The sequence below is a fragment of the Plecotus auritus genome (genome assembly GCF_963455305.1).
Source record: "Plecotus auritus genome assembly, chromosome: 13".
NCBI lineage: Eukaryota > Metazoa > Chordata > Mammalia > Chiroptera > Vespertilionidae > Plecotus > Plecotus auritus.
The window spans coordinates 14,966,831-14,990,332 of NC_137779.1; the positions used below are offsets into that span (position 1 = coordinate 14,966,831).

The window sequence follows — 23,502 nt, forward strand, 5'->3', positions numbered from 1 at the left end:
AGGCCCAAGGCTCACACACCTGAGCCGGGAAGCAGCCACCCAAAGCCCATGACAAGAAAAAACTGGCCTAGTGAGGCAGCTAACAAGACAGTAAGGCCTGGGCCTCAGGTTCATGCCGGGTCTGACTGGTTCTAGGACAGAGGAGACCAAGACAGCTAGCTGTGCTGCCTCAGTTCTGTGCCGGGCTCATCAGGGGAGAACTGCATTCCAGCTCTGAATCTTTCTCTTCTAGCACATTCTGCCACAAACATGGGCATGTCTATCACAGCTACTGGCAAAGCCATAGAATGCTGCCACCCCATCACTTGCACATCACTCAAAGGAAGTGAAAGTGACCTACTCAAGGTCCCATGTCTAGCAGGGGAGCCCAAGCACCTCAGCGCCATCTGCAGTCCAGGGGAAGCAAGGACAAGTGGAAAGGGGGTCTGCAGAAGCAGGATGGAAGGCCGGGTGGATGCACAGAGCAGGCAAAGAGCAAGCAACCAGAGGCGGAAGGGCGGCGGGGCCGGAGGGCAGCAAGGTGGGTCTGGGGAGCCTTGTGCTGCAAAGAAACCTCAGGGGAGGCTGGCAGCACCATGCACTCCAGCCTTCTTGGAACCACCTGCATCCACTGGACATCCCTGGAACAGCCCCGTGTTACTGGTCTCCTGCATGTGATGTGTCCCCAGAGTCACTCTCTAGAGCAAAGTGAGTCCCATTGTGGAGCCACCAGCTTACACCCACCAAGGGAGTGCTGAGACAGAAGCCCATGTCACCCCTGGACCCCCATGATGGGGGCACTGTGTCCTCCATGTGTCAGGCACAGACTTCTGCTTGGCTACGACCATCCATATCCCTGAAGCATCTGCACCACAACATGAAGATGTAGCCAGGGGACGGGTTGGAGGAGAGGCAGAGACGCTGGAGCCTCGGCTCAAGAAAGACTGATAAAAGAAGATCTGACATTCTAATCTGCGTTTTCTTGAATCCAATTTGTTGCCAAAGGTTAACAAAACCAGACAGGCACTCTAGATGCTGAAGCACATCCTGCTGTGGCCTATGTGCAGGTGGCTGGGGGTGGACAGCAGCCACATGCCATGCCATACGGACATGCCAAGGTCTGGAGGTGTCAGCTGCTGAGAGCTTGGGTGGGACCCCTGTTAGGACAGCAGGGGTGGCTCCTCAATACATTTAAAAAAATTTTTTTTATTGATTTCAGAGCGGAATGGAGAGGGAGAGAGATAAAAACATCAATGGTGAGAGAGAGTCATTGATCGGCTGCCTCCTACACGTCCCACACTGGGGGCTGAGCCAGCAACCTGGGCATGTGCCCTGACTGGGGGAATTGAACCCTGACCTCCTGGTTCATAGGTCAATGCTCAACCACTGAGACATGCCAGCTGGGCTCCTCACTACATTTTTAAAAAATTGATTTTAGAGAGAGAGAGGAAGGGAGGGAGGGAGGGGGAGACAGAGAAAGAGGGAGGGAGGGAGAAAGAGAAACATCGATTGGTTGCCTCCTGTACACACCCTGACTGGGGGGATCAAACCCACAACCTAGGTAAGTATCCTGACCAGGAATTGAACCCACGACCCTTTGGTGCACCGGACAACATTCAACCAACTGAGCCACACCAACCAGTGCTTAATGATATATTCTTGGAAAAAGCTATCTTTTTTTTAGAAGGGACTGGATTAGAGATACACCAATTCTGGAACCATGGACAACTGAATGCCCAAGGTGTCCCTGGCACTATGTGTGTGTATGTGTGTGGGAGGATAACGGGTTTAAACGCTGGAAATATGAGAGAAAGGCCGGGGCCACTACCTACTAGGACTATAGATGTATCTCCCTGACAACAGAAAATGAATGCTAAAGTTTTGGCAAATCTGAGGTTTTAACAGCAAGCCCATTAAAATGGGAAGAAAGTCCCTTAAGATAAGGAAGTCTCATCTCCAATTTATTCTCAGAATCTTAAAATGGTGCCTGGCCCTTGGAATGCACATGACTATTTGTTAGACAAATACACCACAGAAGAATTCCAAGTGTCCTACCATGTAAGAACCAGGAATTCGTATCCCTGAAAACATGTAATGTACACAGAAGTTTTTATCTACCTAGCAAGAGGGGTGTGTGGTAAATTCGATGCCCTACACAGCAAACTCTACAGCAGCATGGTCTGACGACTTTTTGCTTCCATGGACTGACTTGTCTGATGATCTGTGGTGTCCAGTATGACAGTCACTGATTTCCCCATAGGGCTACTGGGCACTTGAAATGTAATTAAATTTCAAATGACTGTAACTTGAGGAACTCAATTTTTAGTTTTATTTAATTTTAATTAGTTTAAATGTAAATAGCTACATATGGCTAATAGCTATATAGCATTAGACAGCACAGCCCCAGAAACCAAACTACTTGCTTAGCTTGTTTTATTTTACCATGAAAATGACAACAGCATAACTATCTAAGACACTAACTTAAAAACAATGTTTTTATTGATTTTAGAGAGAAAGGAAGGGAGAAGGAGAGAGAAACATCAATCAGCTACCTCCCGCATGCCCCCTACTGGGGAGCCCAAAACCAGGAATCGAACTGGTGACCTCTCAGTGCATGGGATGAGCCACAACCACCAGGGCTAAAACACTAACATTTTTCTTTTTTTAATCTATTTTTATTGATTTCAGAGAGGAAGGGAGAGGGAGAGAGAGATCGAAACATCAATGATGAGAGAGAATCATTGATTGGCTGCCTCCTACATGCCCCCCATTAGGGATCGAGCCTGTAACCTGGGCATGTGCCTTGACCGGAAATTGAACCATGATCTCCTGGTTTACAGGTTGACGCTCAACCACTGAGCCACACTGGCTGGGCAACACTAACATTTTTAAAAATATATATTTTTATTGATTTCAGAGAGGAAAGAAGAGGGAGAGAGAGAAACATCAATGAGGAGAGAGAATTAATGATTGCTGCCTCCTGCACGGCCCCAAATGGGGAATCGAGCCCACAATCTAGGCATGGCCCTTGACTGGAATCAAACTCAGGACCCTTCAGTCCACAGGCCAACACTCTATCCACTGAGCCAAACCAGCTAGGGCAACACTAACATTTTTTTTTAAAATATATTTTATTGATACTTTACAGAGAGGAAGGGAGAGGGACAGAGAGCCAGAAACATCGATGAGAGAGAAACATCGACCAGCCGCCTCCTGCACACCTCCCACTGGGGACGTGCCCGCAACCAAGGCACATGCCCCCGACCGGAATCGAACCCGGGACCCCCCAGTCCGCAGGCCAACGCTCTATCCACTGAGCCAAACTGGTCTCGGCAACACTAACATTTTTAAAAGATATTTTACTCCCACATTCTCTAGAAAATGAAAACATCAGAACTATCCAAAATATTAGAATAAAAATATGCCCAGATATTTACTCACATCCCCTCAAGAAACAAGCCGGGTTCGGCCTCATGTAAGCTTGGTTAGGTACTCTGAGAGCCACTGTGAAGGAAGTCACAGAGATTACAGTGTGTCTCACAAAGGCGCTCAGAGGACCACAAGCTTCCCAGGAGCCCTGGGCACCGCCCCGTAAATACCTGTGCTGAGGGCTCTCTGCCCAAAGGGATGGAGCTTGACTGGACGGCAGACACAGCAGTGGTGGGCGGGAACCGGGCTCTTACTTGCATCCCGCCTTGGGCCAAGGCTTCGGCGATCATCTTGAGGACAGAGGGACAACAGACAAGGTGATCGCAACAAAGAAACTCAGTGCAGGGGAAGGTGGAGAGGGAGGTGCAGCCTCCATGACAAGTAGCTCCATGACAAGGATGAGGGGCCTGCAGGGGCTAGGGGCAGTCGGCCTACATGTTCAAGCCCACAGCATGGAGGCCCATCTAGGCATCAGGAATCTAGAGGAGCCGCCAAGAATGCTGCCTCCAGACCTTTCTATTCTGTTGGATGCACTCCTTCCACAAGCCTCTCATCTGCTGATGCGCCCACAGAGCCTTCAAGGCCAGACTTCAATGGCCAAAGGTGGTGTTTTTAGGAGACCAAGCTCCTGGGACAGACTCTGAAAGAGTACACTCCACCAAAGCTGTCATTCAAATGGAGGAAGAGGACAGGTAAACCAGCTCACCTTTCCTTCCCAATAGGGTACCGCCTTATGAAATCACCTCCGAGGGCCTGCACTCAAACTGTCCTTCTCTCCTCCAGGCAGTTAAGTTTCTACCAGGGAACCCGTTTATAACTAAAACCAGGGAGAGGTGGGAAGGGAAGCCTGGGACTCGCTTAAAGCCTCAAGCTCATGAGGAGGTATGCCTCCCCCAGGGACATGGGTCAGGTCTGTCCTTAAACATACAAGATGATTCCAAATTCCAGAATTCCAGCCTGTCCTGGGACCACTCTCCTCATCAACGTATACTTCTGAAAACACCAGGGCAGCACTGTCGTGGGTCAAGGCCTGACTTGCACGGTCGGGAACCAGTGGTCTGAGGCCTGGTCATTCTCACTCTGGGCTCGGAGTTGGGGATGGAGAATAGGCCTGTATGCACTCACAACTTTTCAGGTGCAACCAACTCAGCCCCTCAGAAAGGAAGAGGGATGATCCATGGGAAAACAAAACATCTGTCCCCCGAGGGGGTGAGCCAGTCCATGAGACTGAAGCGAAGCGGCACTGATGGCGATTCAGTCCATGCGGCGAGGTGGTGTCACTACAGTCCCACTGTAGTGACAATGACATCAACTTTCAGAGCTCAGAAGCAGGGCAAAGGGCTGAGGGGAGATCTCTGGCATCACAATTGTGTTCCACACTCACATTCACGGGTCACATGCAGCAGGCACCGCAAGCTAGGGGTGACACAAGCAGTAGCAGATTCCAACCTAAACCTGCCAACAGCGATGGGAATGGGGCAGCCCTCACACGGGGCTGGGAGAAGACATTTCTGCAGCCACCCCAACAAAAGAACTCCTTGGGGGTGGGGGACGAGGAAGGCATTCTGGTGTCTGCCAAACACAAGCGGTCCTGAAGAGCCCACCACTCACCACCCAGTTTAGACACAAAGTGGGACGTTGAGGAGGGTGTGAGGACAGGAAGCCTCGGGGAAACATGACTCTTACCCGAAGGCCTACTCCCCAAACCCAGGGAGAGGCCAAAAGCAGCTGTCTCCTGGGTTCGGCTCTCAGCCCATGGGGGTAATAGTAAACAGTGTCCATTTACAACCACCAATGCATTGCACATCAGGGCCAGTGGCCACTAAAAAGTGCTCTTGCCAGAGGGAGAAATATCTGGAAGTAAGTCAGGTGGTACAAGAGAGTTGTAATTTTTTTCCATAAAGAAACGAAAGTAATAAGGAATGAACGCTTAAATCTAATTTGCTGCTGACTGGTTTTCTTGTAACTGAGAAATCCTGGGAGGAAAAGCTCATTTTCTTTTAACCACAAATTCTAATGAAAACACAGCAGTAGTGTTTACTAGATCAGATGACCCAGGCAGCAAACACCCAGCAACTCATTCTCCCATTCTCCTGAGTGACTGCATTTCTTTACCTCCCAACACACATCCACCCAGAAAGGAATTCAAGCTCCATCCTCAAGGCTGCGGGCTGCGGGCCTGGCTCCTCCATGGTCACTAGGCAGGAGGGCCTGGAAGGAGGACAGAGAGCATCCATACAGGGCGGCACATCAGGGAAGTATCTTTTTTTTTAATCTTCACCCGAGGATATTTTTCCATTGATTTTTTTAGAGAGAGTGGAAGAGAAGTGGAGAGACAGAGAGAAACATCAATGTGAGAAACACATCAATTGGTTGCCTCCCGCACCTGTCCCAACTGGGGTCAGGGATCAAGCCTGCAACCAAGGTACGTGCCCTTGACCAGAATCAAACCTGGGATCCTTCAGTCCAGGTCGATGTCCTATCCACTGAGAAAAACTGGCTAGGAAAGGGAAGTATCTTTGATGATATTTCTTTTGTAACTTGAAAGTTATAATTAAGAGTGCTGAACTCAGAGGAAAGGCAGGGGAGGGGTGAGTGGGAATGAACTTGTATGCATATATGCATAACCCATGGACACAGACAATGGGGTGGTGAGGGCCTGGGGGAGGACGGGAGCGGCTGCAAGAGGTTAAGGAGGGAAAAAGGAGGACCTATGTAATACTTTCAACAAAGATTTTTAAAAAGTTAAAATTAAGTTTCCATATGCCAAAAAATAGAATGTTGAAAGATAAAAACATAGGGACTGTTTGGAAACGGAGACACATTCTATTCTGGTTTTATCTGCAGTCACAGATAACATTTATAAAAAAGACAGAAGTTAGTGCAGCTACCCTGTGTAACCTAATAAGTCCCACTGTAGCGACAATGACATCAACTTTCTCATTTACACAAATAACATTAGATACAAGAACCACGCATATACATAACAGGGCACACCAATTTTCGTGGTACACCACACACCAAACTCAGCCCCTGGTTGAGCCCTGGCCACTCATCAGGCCACAACACCATGGAGTGTGCGACGAGGCAACCTCCTTTCTGTGCCGAGGGGACAGAGGTGAGAGACAAGGCATGGAGGGCTACCAGCTCAAGCCCAGTCTCAGCACTTCTTTCACAGAGCCAGCACTTGCCCCTGCGTGCAGCAGTTCACATATGTAAAGCTGCGACATGTGGTCACCTTTTCCTGATGTCGAATGCATGGGCACCACATAGGAGTACTAGCGTGCATCTTTAAAGCCCTAGTAGATAGATGACTGGCTGGTACAATTCAGGGGCACCAGAGTGACCCAGTGACTCAGTTCTGGGAAGCATCAGGAAACAATCTAAAACCCAGCCATGCATTAGACATGCATCCCTGGTAACAGCAAAAACTGAAAATAATCTCAGGATCCAAGAACAGGACATAAATTAAGGACAGCAGGGTATATTCATAAAAAGGAACACTACCTATAGAATAATGTTGACTGAGATATTTTAATTATAAAACGTTTTATTTCTATTGTAATGTAATAGCAATACACATTCTATGACCTCCACTACGTGAGAACTGGAAAGAAAAGACATCAAACTGTTTCTTCTAGTCTGAAATGTTTCCCTTATTTATAGTTCTCTTAACTACCCACATCCTACAGTCACCACATATATTTAAAAGTTTTTGGGTCCAAGTATCTCTAGCCTTGTCTTGTCCAGGTTGCAAAGGAAGACTGAATCCAGAGATTCTCCCAGGAAGGCTTGTCCACCGTGGGGACACCGCTGCTAATAGAACACAGGAATGCCAGCCAACTGGGCTCCACAAAACAGCACTGCCTGCCACGAGCCCAGAGGTGAACCAGCAGAGGACTGCCAGGGTTCTGCATCTGGGCTGAGGCACGGAACAAACAGGCACTCGCACACCTGGACTTCAAGAACGCTTCCTCTGCCACCAGCACCCGGGAATCCCACCATGGGCCACACAGTGCAGGAGGAGGCCTCTCACCCACTCTACCCGATGCTGGTCTGTGACACTCAGCAATGAGGTGGACATTGCTCCTAAAAGAAAACCTGAAGGCTCATTCTTAATAAAACCAAACCCACCCACAAGTACTCAAGTACTTCATCCACCCCAGCTACGAGTCCCCTTCCTGAAAAGAAGAGGCCCCGTCCCCTCTGAGCGTTGCCTGCCAGCAGCCTTGTGCCTCCACCTGGAGGGAAAGGTGGTTACAAATCAAGGTTACTCTAGAGGTGACTGAGCCCACAGCCAAGCTCCCGAGCTGGCTGGACTGCGACCTCCAGCAGAAGCCAAGGGCAGAGTAACTGCTGGGAAAAGCAGCGCTGCACACAGGCTCATGCAGGGTACTGAGCACAAACAACTGTGCCTGCTTCTGGAAGGTGGTGAGGTGCCAGGGAAGCGACAGGGAGTACACTTCCGTGAGCGAGAAGCCTAGGAATAAACCAGCAGGATGGGGTCAGACCTCAGTCGGAAGACATCAACTTTTCTATGGCAGCTCATTCCCAAACTCTGATAAATGGGATGGAGAGAGAAGTTCTGCTTCAGGATGGCCCAGTGCAAGGTAAAAAATGCCAAGCTTCTCCCTTTCTTACTAGACTGGACCCGAGAACTGGAAGTTTCCATTAAGAATGGTCCTGGGACAGAGGAGGGAGGGTCACTTTGTGACAAGGGCAGTGGCTTATGTGGACTGGGTGGGCCGTGGTTCTGACCATGCATCACCTCCTTCTCTGCGTGAGACACCAAGAAGAGGGAGCCCTAGGAAGCCTGAGGACAAGCACAGGACACACAGCAGTGGCAGCAGAGATGGACTCCAACCTCGTCACACAGGGTAGCCAGCCCCCGGCCCCGCTACAGATATGAAGTCCATTGTGTGTTTCACACAAGATCATGTCTGGGCACGTTGGTGACGTGGGGAACTCTGGGCCCAGGTCATTTGGTGCAGTGACCCCAGAGGCTGCTAGTCTGGCTCAGCTGCATTGAAACACCTCAGGTTCCTCCCCTCGGCTAGCTTCTCCTCAGGCAGCTTCCCACAACTCCAGCCATGCAGCTGGGACCAGGAAGGACTGCTCCTGAGCCTCTCACACAGTGAAATGTCATCTGACACTAAAGGAACACACCGAATCCCAGAAGGCTCGACATGTGGCCCTGTGCACTCAAGGATAATAAGCGGGGCAGGAGTGCAGTGTGGCACCGGGTGGCTGTAGTCTCACCACATCAACTAGTGTCTGCTCCATCTAAAGCCAACACTCTTCTGAGCTGGACTATTGTGCTCTTACCACTGGGTGGAGACAGGAAGAACCAAGGCCCCAGACTGGATGTCTCCCCACCTCAGCACCAGCACGAAGGTAAGGGAGGGTGTCCATGCAGAAGTCACAGGGCCAAGCTCCAACCCCCAGAAACCAACAAGAATCTGGTCTCTACTACGAAAAGGTGGGGCAAGGCCTCCTCCATCCATCAATATCTAATACCCAGAGGGTGAACGTGGTGGACCTCGGCCACACTTCCCAGCATAGGAGTAAGCACCAGAAGTCAGCCTGGCAGGGACCACAGCACAAGCCTGCGCTGTCAGCTGGAGCCAGATGACACCATTCCCATGCTCTTCCCAGTTTCTAGAGAGCTACTGTCCACCCCCTGCCAGCCCGTACTCAGAGTTGAGGCAAGCATGCGACTACAACACTCTCCTCTCCACTGAGTGGTCTAAGAAGGAAAAAGGTAAGATAAAGGACATCAGAGGTGAGGTGGAAATGGCATGTGCACTATGCAGCTGGAGGACCCAGATATAATCAAGCAGAGCTGGCTACCTCATGACCCCAGGGACCAGCTCCAGGAAAGCCATCATCTCGCAAAGTGCCAGGGAAGAGAAGACCCATGCTTTACTGACCTGGCCCTGATCCAACCAGGACCCTCGCCACAGAACGCTGGAAATCCAGCTCCATTCGCAAGTGGACATGCACCTGCTAACTACAGAAGCCCTTGGCTCTGATGGCCCTCACCTGGACTCCAGAACCCACTATCTGGGGGGCCTGAGCTGTCGGCGCTGTCTGCTGCTGCACCGGTGGCTGCTGGGGCTGCTGCACCACCATCGGAGCTCGGACCTGGTGGAGGAAGGGAGAATTCGATTTGGAGCCACGGAGAGCAGAGCACCCACTACTTCTGGGGGAGCTTTGAAGTTCGAAGCTTTTCATGAGGAGGAGGATGAGATTGTTACATCTTCACTGGTTATTATGTCACCTTAATGGCCGTTCCTTATCCTTTAGCTCATGAGCAATGTCCCATACCAGCCTGTCTTTGAGTTGCACAGTGGAGTCCCACTTCCTCTAACTCTGGTGAGAAGTACAGCTTTCCCACTGAGATGTCATCACCATCTATCACTGCAAACAAAGCAATGGCTCCAACCACACAGCCCAGCCTTCTCAACCTCGGGCCCAGCACACTGACAGGCTATAAGAGTCCCACTCAGAGCCCTGATGCCTCAAAAGAAACCAGAGTGGCTGGCCAGCCAGCAGAAGGATGGCTCCTAGGTGATAGGTCTACTAATACCTGCTCCTCCCAACTATCCCCAGCCTTCCAGCCTGCCTCTGTGAGCGTACTATTCACTTGCCACTCAGTTCAGGCATGGCCTATCCTTACTCCATTCAATGAGTCACATATAGAAAAGGCCATGAAAAGCAAGAAAACGAGCAAAAAACCCCCACACATAAAAATGGCCCCTTGATGTAGCTACTCCTAACTTGGTGGCAATATTCTGTCCTCTGTGTAAACATCACCGACTGGATTTGCTTTGTACAGAGATGTATAATAAGACTGAAAGTAACATTTTATATTAATACCCTCCTCAAAAATATGGTCATGACAGGGATCTTTGAATAGAAACTCTGAGCAAGTAGCAAACCACCATGGATGCTTAATGGGTGTGACATGTCCTTCCCACAGTGAGAATATACATGCTGTCACCTACCTAATCATCAACAATCCTAAAATCATCCACAATTTTGAAATGGCCATGGCCACCACCAAAATCAGCCATGCTGCTTAGAAGACAAACGGCTACTCCTGCAGCAGGGACCCCCAGTGCAGGGTGCAGCAGCTCTTGGAATGCATACTCCCTCGCTGAGCCAGACGTGAAGGCTAACATGGGACAGGGCCACCCGAGTCCCATTGCTTGAAGAGAGGACATGCCGTCTATAGCCAAAGAGCTCCGGAAACTGCTAATGGCCACGAGCTTCATGTGATACCAGAGAAGAGCCACAGCCTACCACAAGTCATGGGTACTCACAAGCTTCAGCGGAGGTTGGGGGTAGAGCATCTGTCCAGGGAGGGCCGGAGCCTGCGACACCAAAGGCTGGGTCTGTGACTGTGGCGGGAGCTGTGATGGTTGGTTCTGAGCCACTGGTGGTTGCTGAGGCTGGGGCTGTGGCTGGTGGTGCTGTGGGTGATGCATCTGCTGCAGCTGCTGGGGCAGGGCCTGGGAGGGGGGAGGCTGTGGCTGCTGCATTGGTGGCTGCTGCATTGGCGGCTGGGCCTGCAAAGCCTGCTGCTGCTGCTGTTGCTGCAGCTGCAACTGTGCCATCCTCTGCAGCTGCTGCTGCTGCTGTATCTAGGGGCAGAACAAGTAGCACTCCGTCACCCCATCGGCCTCTGGGCCCTGTGCCAGCCTTGCCCCAGGAAGCCTGCCTGGGCTGTCCTCACACGGGGCAGAGGGAGCACTTTCCACTGAGGAAACACCAAGAGTGCACTTGTGCCCTGGCCATCAGACGCTGGCTGGTCTGAGAGAATGCAAGATTCAAGGGAAATATTGGGAGAGTTTAGTAAGAGTAACATATGGGTGCAGCCCTATGGAGGCTGGGATAAACGTGACTCAAATCTCCAAGGTCCCTACACTGGTCAATAGTACAAGCCTCACGAAGATGGCCAATGTCTGATTTTCAGGATGAAGATGAAAGGTAGGACTGAAGATTCACTGTCAGTTCTGAGAGGGTGGCCACTGGGAAAAGGAGTCAGTGAGCCTAGGCCTGGAGGAGGTAGAAAAGTGGAGGTCCCCTCAGGGATTCCCTCCCTCAGCCAAGAGCAGACCTAACAATAGATGCCTAACGCGTCTGGTGCTGACTGTACACCATGGGGGTTGGGGGGACTGTTTTCTTAGGAGCGGGGCTTCTAATGTGACATTGCCATGACCCTGTAGGACACTAGATGTAGGCTGATTAGTGCTGTGTTCAGGCACCAAACAAGCCCACGTGATGGCTCAAGCATTCATGCATCTTGAAGAGTTTGTCTCACTTCTTGATTCAGTTAACTCTTATATGAATCGCTTGCACCCAGAGCCTCCACTGAGTCAGTCCCCAGCACATAGTAGGTCTGCAACTAGACACCCAAGTCTGGCAGAGAGGCCAGTCTTGTGAGACCAGATTACCTCCTAGCAAGTCAGAACCTATTTTTCCTCCGTGTTCTAGGTTCTGTGGGAAGCCCATGAAGAAGGAAGCTGAGGCACCAGGTGTCAGGAGGATCCACTGCTGGCTCTGGGTCCCTACACCCATCACAATGGCTGGTGTGTGTCCAGAGCTCCAATACCACAGGAGGGAGACCAAGTATGGGAACAAGAGCACCAGGTACCTGTTGCTGGTTTTGATGGTGCAATTTAAGCAGGTGCTGCTGTTGCTGCTGCTGCTGCTGGAGCTGCTGCTGCTGCTGCTGCACCACTGCCTGGAACTGCTGCTGCATGGCATTCTGCTGAGCCTGGAACTGCTGCTGCTGCTGCTGCTGCAATGCCGCCTGCTGCTGCTGGAACTGCTGCTGCTGCTGCTGCTGCTGCTGCAACGCCACCTGCTGGAGCTGCAGCTGGGCTGGAGACAGACCCGGAATCAGGCCCAGCTGTACAAGGCAAGCAGAGCCCATTGCCCAATATTGTGCAGACAGGGAGGGTGGTAAGACCATCTGCTGCCCCACCTGCTGCTGGGATTGAACAGATGTGATGGGAGCAACATTTGTGTGGATTATGAAACTTACTATTACAAACTGTTCTATAATAATAAAGAAAAAAGAAAAGGGCTAAGTCTTTTGGATAGCCAAGAAGCCCAGCCTCTGGTGACTACTAATCTACTTTCTGTCTTTATGGCTTCGCCTATTCTGGACATTTCAAATTAATGGAATCTCACAATATGTGGTCTTTTAGGATGGGCTTCTTTCGCTTAGCATAATATTTACAAGGTTCACCCATGCTGTAGCACATATCAGTATTTCATTTCTTTTTATTGCCAAATAGGATACCACTATACCAGTGGTTCCCAACGTGGGGCACATGCTCCACAGGGGGGAAATTTGATTTTTAAGGGGGGCAATTCGAGAATGAGTTATTAACAGTGAATTTTTTTTTGCATTTCTTACGGTTCTAGGGGCCTCATATACAGTATATAAATATATATTGTGACATTTATGCATTTTAGTTCTCTATTATATGTTTTGAAACTTTATTTGCTATTTTTTTCATATCACTTCATATTATTATTTTAAAAAGATTTTTATTGATTTCAGAGAGGGAAAGGGAGAGAGAGACAGAAACATCAATGGTGAGAAAGAATCATGGATCGACTGCCTCCTGCACGCCCACACTGGGGATCGAGCCCACAACCCGGGCATGTGCCCACGCCCCACACTGGGGATCGAGCCCACAACCCGAGCATGTGCCCCGACTGGGAATCAAACCATGACCTCCTGGTTCATAGGTCAATGCTCAACCACTGCACCACACCAGCCAGGCTTATTATTATCCTATATAAAAAAGGCTAATATGCAAATTGTCCCCTCGACCAGGAGTTCGACCAGGAGTTCGACCAGGGGGTGGGGCCGGCTGGCCAACCACCCGTGGCCCCTACCCTGGCCAGCCCCGCCCCCGACTGGGCCCCCTGGGGCCGGTATGCCAACCACCCACAGCCCCTTCCCCCAGCCAGCCCAATTGGGGCAGGCTGGCCGGACCCCCACCCATGCACGATTCATGCACCGGGCCTCTAGTTTTTTAACAATTTCTCAGGGATTTCTTCCTCAGTACTTCAGCTTTCATTTTTCTCTTTCATGGACGTCATGTTCTTTGGGAGCTTGTTTAGACTGAGTTAATGGCCTTTTAGGCTTCCTCCACATGAATAGGAGTTCACTTTTTTAAAAATATATTTTATTGATTTCAGAGAGGAAGGGAGAGGGAGAGAGAGAGAGAAACATCAATGATGTGAGAGAATCATTGAATCACTGATTGGCTGCCTCCTGCACGCTCCCTACTGGGGATCGAGCCTGCAACCCAGGCATGTGCCCTTGGCCAGAATTGAACCCAGGACCCTTCAGTCCATAGGCTGACGTTCTGTTCATTGAGCCTAACCAGCTAGGGCAGGAGTTCACTTTTTGAATAAGAATTATATGTCACAAGGTGGGGGGTAGGCATCAGTATATTAGAGATGCTTAGGTGGGGCATGGCCAAAAAAAGATTGGAAACCACTGCACTATACGGATTTTCCACATTTGGTTTATCCATTCATTGGCTATGGACATTTGGGTTGTTTCCACTTTTGGGCTATTATAATAATGCTGATATGAAAATCATTTATAAGATTTTCTATGGAGCAGTTTCTTTTGGAGTAATGAAAAGGTTCTAAAATTGATTGGAGTGATGGTTGCACAACTCTCTGAATATACTAAAAACCACCAAAGGTTTCACTTTAAATGGGAGAACTATATGGTATGTGAATTATATCTAAATAAAGCTGTTATAAAATTTAAAAAAAAAAAAAAAAAGAAGCCCTAACCAGTTTGGCTCAGTGGATAGAGCGTTGGCCTGCAGACTGAAGGGTCCCAGGTTTGATTCCAGTCAAGGCCATGTACCTTGCTTTCGGGCACAACCCCAGTAGGGAGTGTGCAGGAGGCAGCTGATCGATGTTTCTCTCACATCGATGTTTCTAACTCTCTATCCCTCTCCCTTCCTCTCTGTAAAAAATCAATAAAATATATTTTTTTAAAAAAAGAATACAGAGAAAGATCCTTTGTATACTTTGACCAGTTTCTACCTATGGTACCATTTTGTGAAATTATAACAGAATAACACAGCCAGACTATGTGCTCATCTGTGCAGGTGTGAATATTAAGTTCTATACAATTTTCTCACCTGAGTAGATTACAGTCAAAATACTGAACAATTCCAACACCACAGGGATCCCTAGTAGTGCCACCTGCTTCAGCAACCCCATCCTTCCACCCGTGGCAACAACTAAGGTGTCCTCCATTTCTGAAATGTTGCCATTTAAAAAATGTTACATAAGTGGGACCATACAGTAAGGTTAGTTTTTTTCATTCAGCATAATTCTCTGAATATCATCCAGGCTGTAATAACTTTAAAATTGACTTTAAAGAGAGAAAGGAAGGGTGAGGGAGGGGAAAGGAGAAGGAAAAGGGAGGGAGGGAGGGAGAAAGGGAGGGAGGGGAGGGGAGGAGAGAGAGAGAGAGAGAGAGAGAGAGAGAGAGAGAGAGAGAGAGATCCATTAGTTCCACTTATTTATGAATTTATTGGTTGCTTCTTGTATATGCCTTGACTGGTAACTGAACCTGCAACCTTAGCGTTATCAAGATGATACTCCAACCAAATGAGCTACCCAGCCAGGGCTGTTCATGTATACTTAAAGTTTAAAGTTTAGACATATTTCAATCTCTCTTCTAAATACAAGGACCTGAGAACCCTCTTTACTTTTTTTTTTTTTTTTTTTAAGAGAGAGAGGGAGAGAGAGATAGAAACATTGATGTGAGAGTGAGGCAGCGATCATCTGCCTCCTGCATGCCCCCTACGGGGGATTGAGCCCACAACCGGACATGTGCCCTGACCAGGAATCGAAGCAACAGCTTTTCGGTACACAGGACGCCGCCCAACCAACTGAATCACACTGGCCAGGGCAAACACTCTCAATTTTTTAAAGTAGGTTTTATGTGTACATAATAGACCTGATTTCCTTGATGTATTCCCCCTCTGACTTCCATTTATTTTGGTCCCTGTTTATCAACTTGTGGCCACACAGCAGACTTATAAGAATCAGGATAGAATAATGACTAGGGGTACAGCCTCTGACCCAGACTACCCTGACTCAAATCCCAACTTTGTCACTGTTCTATGCCTCAGTTTCCTACACTGGACTAATAAATAACCTATTATAGACAGAATACTCAAAATAGTGCTTGGAATGTAGCAGGTCCATATGGAGGTTAGCTCTGAATATTATTATTTTACAGAGGTAATATTTGTTCACACCAAGAATTCTCAACCTTGTCCTTACTGAAATTTGGACCAAATAATCCTATGTTATGGGGGGGCTGTCCTGTGCATGTAAGATGTTTAGCAGCATCTCTGGCTTCTACCCACTGGATGCCAATAGCACCCCCACAGTTGTGACATCAAAATGGTCTCTAGACATTGCCAAATGTTCCCTACGGTACAAAATCATTGAGAACTACTGGTTTAGATTCACTACGTTATATGAAAAATAATTCTTCTTCTCCCATCTTACACCTGGCATGTTGAGAGGATGGTCTGAGAAAAGGAAATGATGAGGACAAATAAAAGTATGTCCTTAAAAACCTTTTAATGAAGGTTTCTTAGGCTTTATCTAAAAATGTCTCTGTTTCCTCCTATTTCTTGGAAGTTTTACTGGCACATAACTGTGGTTGGCAGCTCTATTCTCAGCACTCTAACCACCTCCTATCTTCTTGACTCCATCACTGAGTCTGCTGAGTCGACTTCTTGCTCCTTACAGAAATCGGCCATTTTTAAGATATTCTTCCGGCCTTTGGTATTCTGCTGTTTCACAACAGGTTAAGACATGGATGCTTTATTTAACTGGTGTGGGTGTGCTGAGCTTTTCTAAGCCATCATCTCCTCACATACTACTGTGCTTCCATTTTCTCCACTTAGTCCTTTTATTAGATATTAGACTTTCTGATTTCATCCTCTACATTTTTTTAAAAAATATATTTTATTGATTTTTTACAGAGAAGAAGGAAGAGGGATAGAGAGTTAGAAACATCGATGAGAGAGAAACATCGATCAGCTGCCTCCTGCACACCTCCTACTGGGGATGTGCCCGCAACCAAGTTACGTGCCCTTGACCGGAATCGAACCTGGGACCTTTCAGTCCGCAGGCCGACGCTCTATCCACTGAGCCAAACCGGTTTTGGCTCATCCTCTACATTTTTTACCCTCATATTTTCCATGTCTGCTTCTCTGGGCTACATTCTACAGAATTTCTTCAAATGTAGCTCTAGTTCACAAATTCTTTCTTCAGCTATATCTAATGCACTGTTTATTCATCCATACTTTTTTTCTCTCATGAATTTTATTTCTCAGCTTCTAAAAGTTCTATTTGGTTCCTTTTCAAATATGCTTGGTCATTCCAGATAGTATCACAGTGCTGGTTCATTTGGGATTCCATCCTTTATTTTTTTAGCATGCCAAGCCCATACCTAACAACTGCTATGTGTGTGGTCCCTGGAAATTTCCACATCTGTTTATTGTTTCTGTTCTTCCTCGTGGTGCCTTTGCTTCCTTTCATACCTACTGATCTTTGATGGTGTGCTCAATGCTTGACCTTAACTGCAATTCCAACAGTCCTAATCTTGAAAACATTCTCCTCCAATCTGCCCTTGCTTCTGGGGGTACTAGGGATGCCAAGGGCCCTAGCACAAATCCTGCTGGATGGAGGGACCCCAAACTTGCTTTTCCCATCTTGCAGTGAGCCAGGGCACAGCAAGGGAAAGAGCATCCCCTACTTCCGCCAGCCCAGCAATCCAAAATGCAGCCTACCCAGGATCTACTTATCCAGAAGAAGGAGGGGTCCTCAGGACCCAGTCTGTCAAACAGCCAGAAATAGGACTTATTTTTAAAGTCGGTTTTTACATGCACATGATATAAAATTCACTGAGGAACAACAATGTTCAGAGGGATAAGTAAGTCTCACTAAAACCCTGTACCCCAGCCCACAGCCTTACCCACAGTCAGTGTTTGTGTTTGTTATGACTAACCTGGGTCATGTGGAGACTATCACAGTGTGCCCTGGACTGCCCTTTGAGAACTCTGGCAAAACCTCTAAGGCCCTGCCCTCTGGGATTATGGCTTGAAGTAGCCTTAATCGCACAGCGGCATTTGGAAAAAATGTTAGAAAGGGAGAGCAAATGCCCATTGGGCCATGACATGTATTTTGGGTAGACCAGACAGGCAAGAGGTCAAAGGTAGGGAGGGAAGGTCTGTGACAGAGGCAGCAGCAGGACATGAAAGTAGAGAGCCCACTTCAAACTTCCTCTAGTGCCACACAGGAGACCAGGTCCCTCTGAAGCTGAAAACAGGATGTGGGTCAAGGTCAGATTGGGGAAGATATGAAAGCTTTTGCCACTGAACTTATGACAAATTCTTTGGTGTGAAACTGTAAGACAAATCATAGATAGGAGCATTCTCAACTCATACATTTTTTAAAATATATTTTTTTATTGATTTCAGAGAGGAAGGGAGAGGGAGAGATAGAAACATCAATGATGAGAGAGAATCATTGATTGGCTGCCTCTTGTATGCCCCCTGACTGGGAGTCGAGCCTGCAACCTGGGCATATGCCCTGACCGGGAAACGAATTGGTGACCTCTTGGTTCCTGGGTTGACGCTCAACTGCTGAGCTATACCCGTCTGGGCTCATCTCACCCATTTTAAAACTATTTTTTATTATAAAATACAAGATTGTGATAAAAGAAACTCAACCAGTACACCAGAGTATAATGTAAAAAGGAGCCAGGGCCGGTACCTCTCTTACACATTCTTCCATAAGCTATCCCGTGTGTGTATCAGGTGTGCTGATATGACAAAGGGGGACAAAGGAGCTCAAGATGAAGAACCAAGTGAAGAGCTAAGAGTCTGATGGCAAGATATCAGCAAGGAGAAGAGAATGAAGACCTGAGGAGGAAGAGGATGGCTGGGGATGGAAGATTCCAGTGCAGGAGTGGTGAGAATGAGGACACATGTGCCATCTGAGAAGAGCAAGGCAATGCTAATACAGTAAACCCAACAAAGGACAGGGTGCTCAGGTCAGGCAGCCTGGGTTTGACCCCAGCTATAGGTCACGCTACCTTCTGGGCAAAGAAGGGGCAATGACACTGCCCTCTTCATAGGTTACTATGAGGGATACATGAGAAAAATACATTGAAACACCATAACCCACACACAAGTGTTCACAGCAGCTTTATATATAACAGCCCCAAACTGGAAACAACCCAAATGTCATGCTAGGGTGAATGCATAAGTCAACTTAGTACACTCAATCCTTGGTACACTCATGGAATACTACTCAGCAATTAAGAGGAATGAATGATTAATACAACTTGGAGGATCTCAAGGCCATTATGCTGAGTAAAAAGAGCCAATCTCAAAAAGTGAGACATTGTATGATGCCACTGATAAAACACTGGCAAAGTGACACAATTATAGAGACAGAGAACAGATCAGTGACTGCCAGGGCTTAGGGTTGGAGGGCATTTGTGATTATTAAAAGGTACACAACAGCCCTAGCCAGGTTGGCTCAGCAGATAGAGCACCAGACTGCAGACTGAAGGGTACCGGGTTCAATTCTGGTCAAGGGCATATGCCTGAGTTGCAGGCTCAATACCCAGTAGGGGGCATACAGGAGGCAGCCCATCAATGATTCTCTCCCATCATTGATGTTTCTATCTCTCTCTCTCCCTCTCCCTTCCTCTCTAAAATCAATAAAATATATTTATATTAAAAAAAAGGTATGCGATAGCCCAACTGAGAGACATAGGTTAAGCGACAACCTATGAACCAGGGAGTCACGGTTTGATTCCCGGTCAGGGCACATGCCAGGGTTGTGTGCTTGATCCCCAGTAGAGGGTGGGCAGGATGCAGCTGATTGATGTCTCTCTCATCAAAGTTTCTATCGCTCTATCCCTCTCACTTCCTCTCACTCTAAAAATCAATAAAAAATAATTTTAAAAAAAGAGATATACAACAGCTTGTTGGTGGTAATGGAACAGTTCTGCATGCTGACAGTGGTGATGGTTATTCAATTCATATGATAAAATCTCATAGAACTAAAAACATGTAAGTGCATGCACAAGAATGCACATAAGAACTGTTGATGTCTGAATGGTCTCCCTGAGTTGAGCACTGTCCCCATGCTCATTTCTCAGTTTTGATGATATACTAAGATATTATCATTGGGGAAGCTGGGTGAAGGGTACATGGGAACTCTGCGCTACTCTGCAACTTCCTGTGACTCAAAGTTATTTCAAAAATAAAATGTTCTATTAAGGAAAAAAAGCACTGAAGCACTTTGAAGTCCTGAAGTGCATTCCAGGTACTGAGTAAATGTTTATCAAAGGTCCATCAAGAGGGGTCCTGGAAAGAAAAGGAAGACCTGCACTACAGTCCAGCTCCTGGAAGGGGCAGCTGAGTACAGAAGTCAAGGGGCCGTGTGCTGCAGGGAAGTACAAAGAGGGCAAGGGCAGCACTGGAAGAGACAGCTCCTGAGAGCGGGGCAGTCTACGGGTTGAGATGCTAACAGCGCTTCTTCATGACCAAGAACACTCTGAGACATAACTGTTCCTCTTACAGCTACAAAATACAAGCCCTTGGATGGAGCCCCAGATCACCCCAACCTCCTCTAAGTCCTCCACTCTCACCTCGGGGTAGAAAGAGGGCCTCAGTGTCACTTAACTCTTCTGGTAGCCCACAGAAGGCTTGGAGCCTTTTCTCCCCACACCACAAAGATAAAAAGACAGAGCTCCTTGGAGCTTCTCCAGCCATCTTAAGCAAAAGAATAAAATGCATGCCGCTTCCAAAGAAAATGGCAGGTTCTCTGAAAATTGTGGTACTCACTCTGTGGAGTCGCCGTGGACACAACAGCCATGCCATGAGGGGCCATCCCTGAGGTGCCGGGGGGCGGCTGTCCAGAGAGAGGCATTGGCTGCCCCATGGCACCAAGGCCTCCCATCCCACCTAGGGACTGTCCTGGGCCCCGAGAAGGCATGCCAATTCCGGCTGCTCCTGCAGCGGGTCCACCAGTCAGGCTCTGTAGTGCATTCATAGGGTCTGTGGGAACACAAAGGCACAGCATCTCAGGGAAGTGCCCACGGAAATCAGGTAAGGCTCTGAAGGCTGTGAGGCGTCATGGAGCACCCACTTCTTGCTGCCTCCAGGCTCTACTTCCTCAAAGCCCCAACTGGTCAGAGTCCTGGAAGCCTCCCAAATGCTGACCTAACTGCCTGTCACAACCCCGGGGCAGGGTGCCTTGTGTGTTTATTATTGCTTCTGGACCATGAGCCCTCCTGGGCAGGGAGCATGTCCCACCCTCCTAGTCCAGCTGGTACTAGGGTCCTAAGATTGAAGGACAAATTTGCCCTCAGGGAAGATAGCAGCCCCCACCCCTCCTGGCTGTACAATCCTTTCCTGCTGGGTGAGCACACAAGGCCCTTCTTCAAGTAAACAAGGGCACAAGGGTGGGGGTGGGGCGCACAGAAAAGCCTCAGGCGGAGGGGGGTGAAGACAGATGCTCTCCAGGGAGATTACACGTCTCCTTGTACACCAGAACCCCCACAGAGGGGCATTCTCAGGACACTACTCCTATACCCAGGGCCAACACACCAGAACAAGGCTAAGTGAGGGTAAGGTCCACAAAGCGCAAGGGAGCATTATGACATTCACTAAGCCCACCAGGTCTCCAGACTCAGCTCAGTGAACAATGCTGAAGCAAGACAAGGAACATGATGCTCTCGTCACACACAGTTGAGTGTAGGCTATGGCAAATGACTAGCTGCAGACAGGTGTGGCCTGGCCTGGGCACCCTGCCACAGAACTGGGTGTCACAGACCCTATGTGTCAATACCAAGAGCCCAAACGTTCTCCTGACCATGTACTCCAATCCCACCGTCCCACAAGCTGAGGATCAAGCTACATGCAGATACCCCAAGGGGAGCTAGGGCCTACATGGACAGGTGCAGCTAGCTCATGAGGCAGGCATGAGCATCTGGCATTTATAGCTCTGCTGCCTATGGTAAGACAAACAGCATGGGAGACTAGCTCCCTTCCTGACAGGTGGGAGTCTAGTCGGCCATGTTGGATCTCAACTCCTTCACTGGCAGCTCAGCTCGGTCAGTGAAATCAAGGCTGAATTGTCAGACAGAGTCTCTCTTATGTGATAAAGCCTTGAAATAAAAAAATAATGATATTTTTTAACTTACAAAGAAACTTTGTAACTTAAAGATAATTCACAGCTACTCTCTAAGAACTACTACATGCTGTTATACTAAATATACAATAACTAGAGGCCTGGTGCATGGATTCATGCACTGTTGGGGTCCCTTGGCCTGGCCTGCAGGGATGGGGCTGAAACCGGCTCTCTGACATCCCCCGAGGGGTCCTGGATTGTGAGAGGGTGCAGGCCGGGCTGAGGGACCCCACTGGTGCATGAATCCATGCACCGAGCCTCTAGGATGCGTATAAGATCTTTGGTTAATCTCTTCCCACCCTCCCCCCTTCCCTCTGAGATTTATCAGTCTATTCCATGTTTCCATGCCTGTGGTTTCCACTCCTGCGTTGAGTGTCTGGTGGTCAGTGCACGTCATAGTTAACTGTCAAACGGTCACTTAGGCTTTTATATATATAGATAGTTCTCTCCCAGAGCAAAATTTTAAATAATGTCTCAATAACTATGTGAGTTTTTATAATCTTTTTGCTGTATCCAAGTGAAATGCAGTGGGGCAGCAGCATCTTATGGGCACAGGAAGAGGAAGGATGGGGAGTATGGGGCACAGCTCCACAATTCTCGGGACCAGCCAGAGGTCTCTCTGAACTTTGTCCTCTAGTAACAGCTTAGCCCAGGAAAAAGGGGCATCCACATTATATTTCCTGCTGCCCCATATCCAAGGGTGGGAAGAATTTGAATTCAAAAATGAAAAATTCTTACCACTGACAGAAGCTTGAGATTTCTTGTTATCTATATTTAAAAAACAAAAACAAAATAAATAACGTTTTATATAACCACATATTTTCACAGTAAGTCAGTTTATATGCATTTGCCCAGAGGTCATTTGCTAAAACTGAGCTCACCCTGCCTAGAAACTAGATAAAACATACTTCAGAGCTTTAGTGTATGTTTGTGTGCGTGCACACACACACACACGTGTGTGTGTGTGTCCCATTCCTGGCAGCACTGATGCACAAGGGGGTCTGAGAGAAGAGGGTGCAGAACCGCCCCAGGGTCAACCTGGGGCCTTAAAGAACTGCCCCAGGCAGAGGCTCACTTTGGGCCTACTCTCGCTCTCCTTCCTTTCTAGGTCCATAGTCTCAGCTCCTGCCCTGAGCAACAAACAAGAAAGCTATAGGATCCATGATGGGTCCAGAATGGTGCTGAAAACTCCATGACACCTCCATGTTCAACCTATGCTGGTGAGGCAGCATCTCCATTTTCTAGAGAAACTGAGGCTGGCCAAACCTGGCTGGAAGTCAGATCTAACTGGCCCTAGGATCAGGTGGGGAACTGCCGCACCAGTTCTACCCTCTCCTGAGGCGCCAGTGAGACAGCTGTGGACACCCTAGCCCACAGGCTTGTGTGTGCCATTGTGCCAGGGCCACCTCCTGAACAGACCAGCCCAGCCCCAACAAGCAGGATCCCTTTCCAGGACAAACCAGGATGGTTCATCCAGGCTGCTTGTTCTCCAAGCTCCTACTTCCATCTCCTCTTCTTCTAGACTCCATAGAACCTTCCCAAACAGAGCAAGAAAATGAAATCAAGTGAAGTTCACCTTGTTGGCTGTTCTGGTAAAAAGCTAGTTAAGTGTGGAAAGAAGCAAAACCTCTGGGGTTCTTCCTTAGCCCAGGATTACTGAGACTGAATCTGTAGCTGCCTCTACAACCACGGGGGAACAGCGATTGGACTTGCCAATTGCACACCCCAAGGACAGGCTATGTCAGGAGCCCCTCTCCCGTGGAAACACAACTGCAGGCAGGCAAGAGGCGCTGTTGGCTAAAA

At 48.4% G+C, this 23,502-nt stretch overlaps 1 protein-coding gene across 9 annotated transcripts in view; it reads right to left on the reverse strand.

Annotated features, from left to right (window-relative positions):
- MED15 (mediator complex subunit 15) overlaps positions 1–23,502 on the reverse strand; it is a 62,843-nt gene that overhangs the window by 7,510 nt on the left and 31,831 nt on the right. For 3 of the 9 annotated variants that reach the window (XM_080650224.1, XM_080650229.1, XM_080650232.1), the window contains 6 exons: positions 22,438–22,467; positions 20,352–20,564; positions 12,068–12,297; positions 10,734–11,054; positions 9,451–9,552; positions 3,579–3,698 (listed from right to left, as the gene is read on the reverse strand). In XM_080650224.1, coding sequence (XP_080506350.1) covers positions 3,579–3,698; positions 9,451–9,552; positions 10,734–11,054; positions 12,068–12,297; positions 20,352–20,564; positions 22,438–22,467 — 1,016 coding nt within the window. The remainder of the gene's footprint in view (positions 1–3,578; positions 3,699–9,450; positions 9,553–10,733; positions 11,055–12,067; positions 12,298–20,351; positions 20,565–22,437; positions 22,468–23,502) is intronic. The other 6 variants (XM_080650227.1, XM_080650225.1, XM_080650226.1 and 3 more) reach the window with 6 other exon arrangements.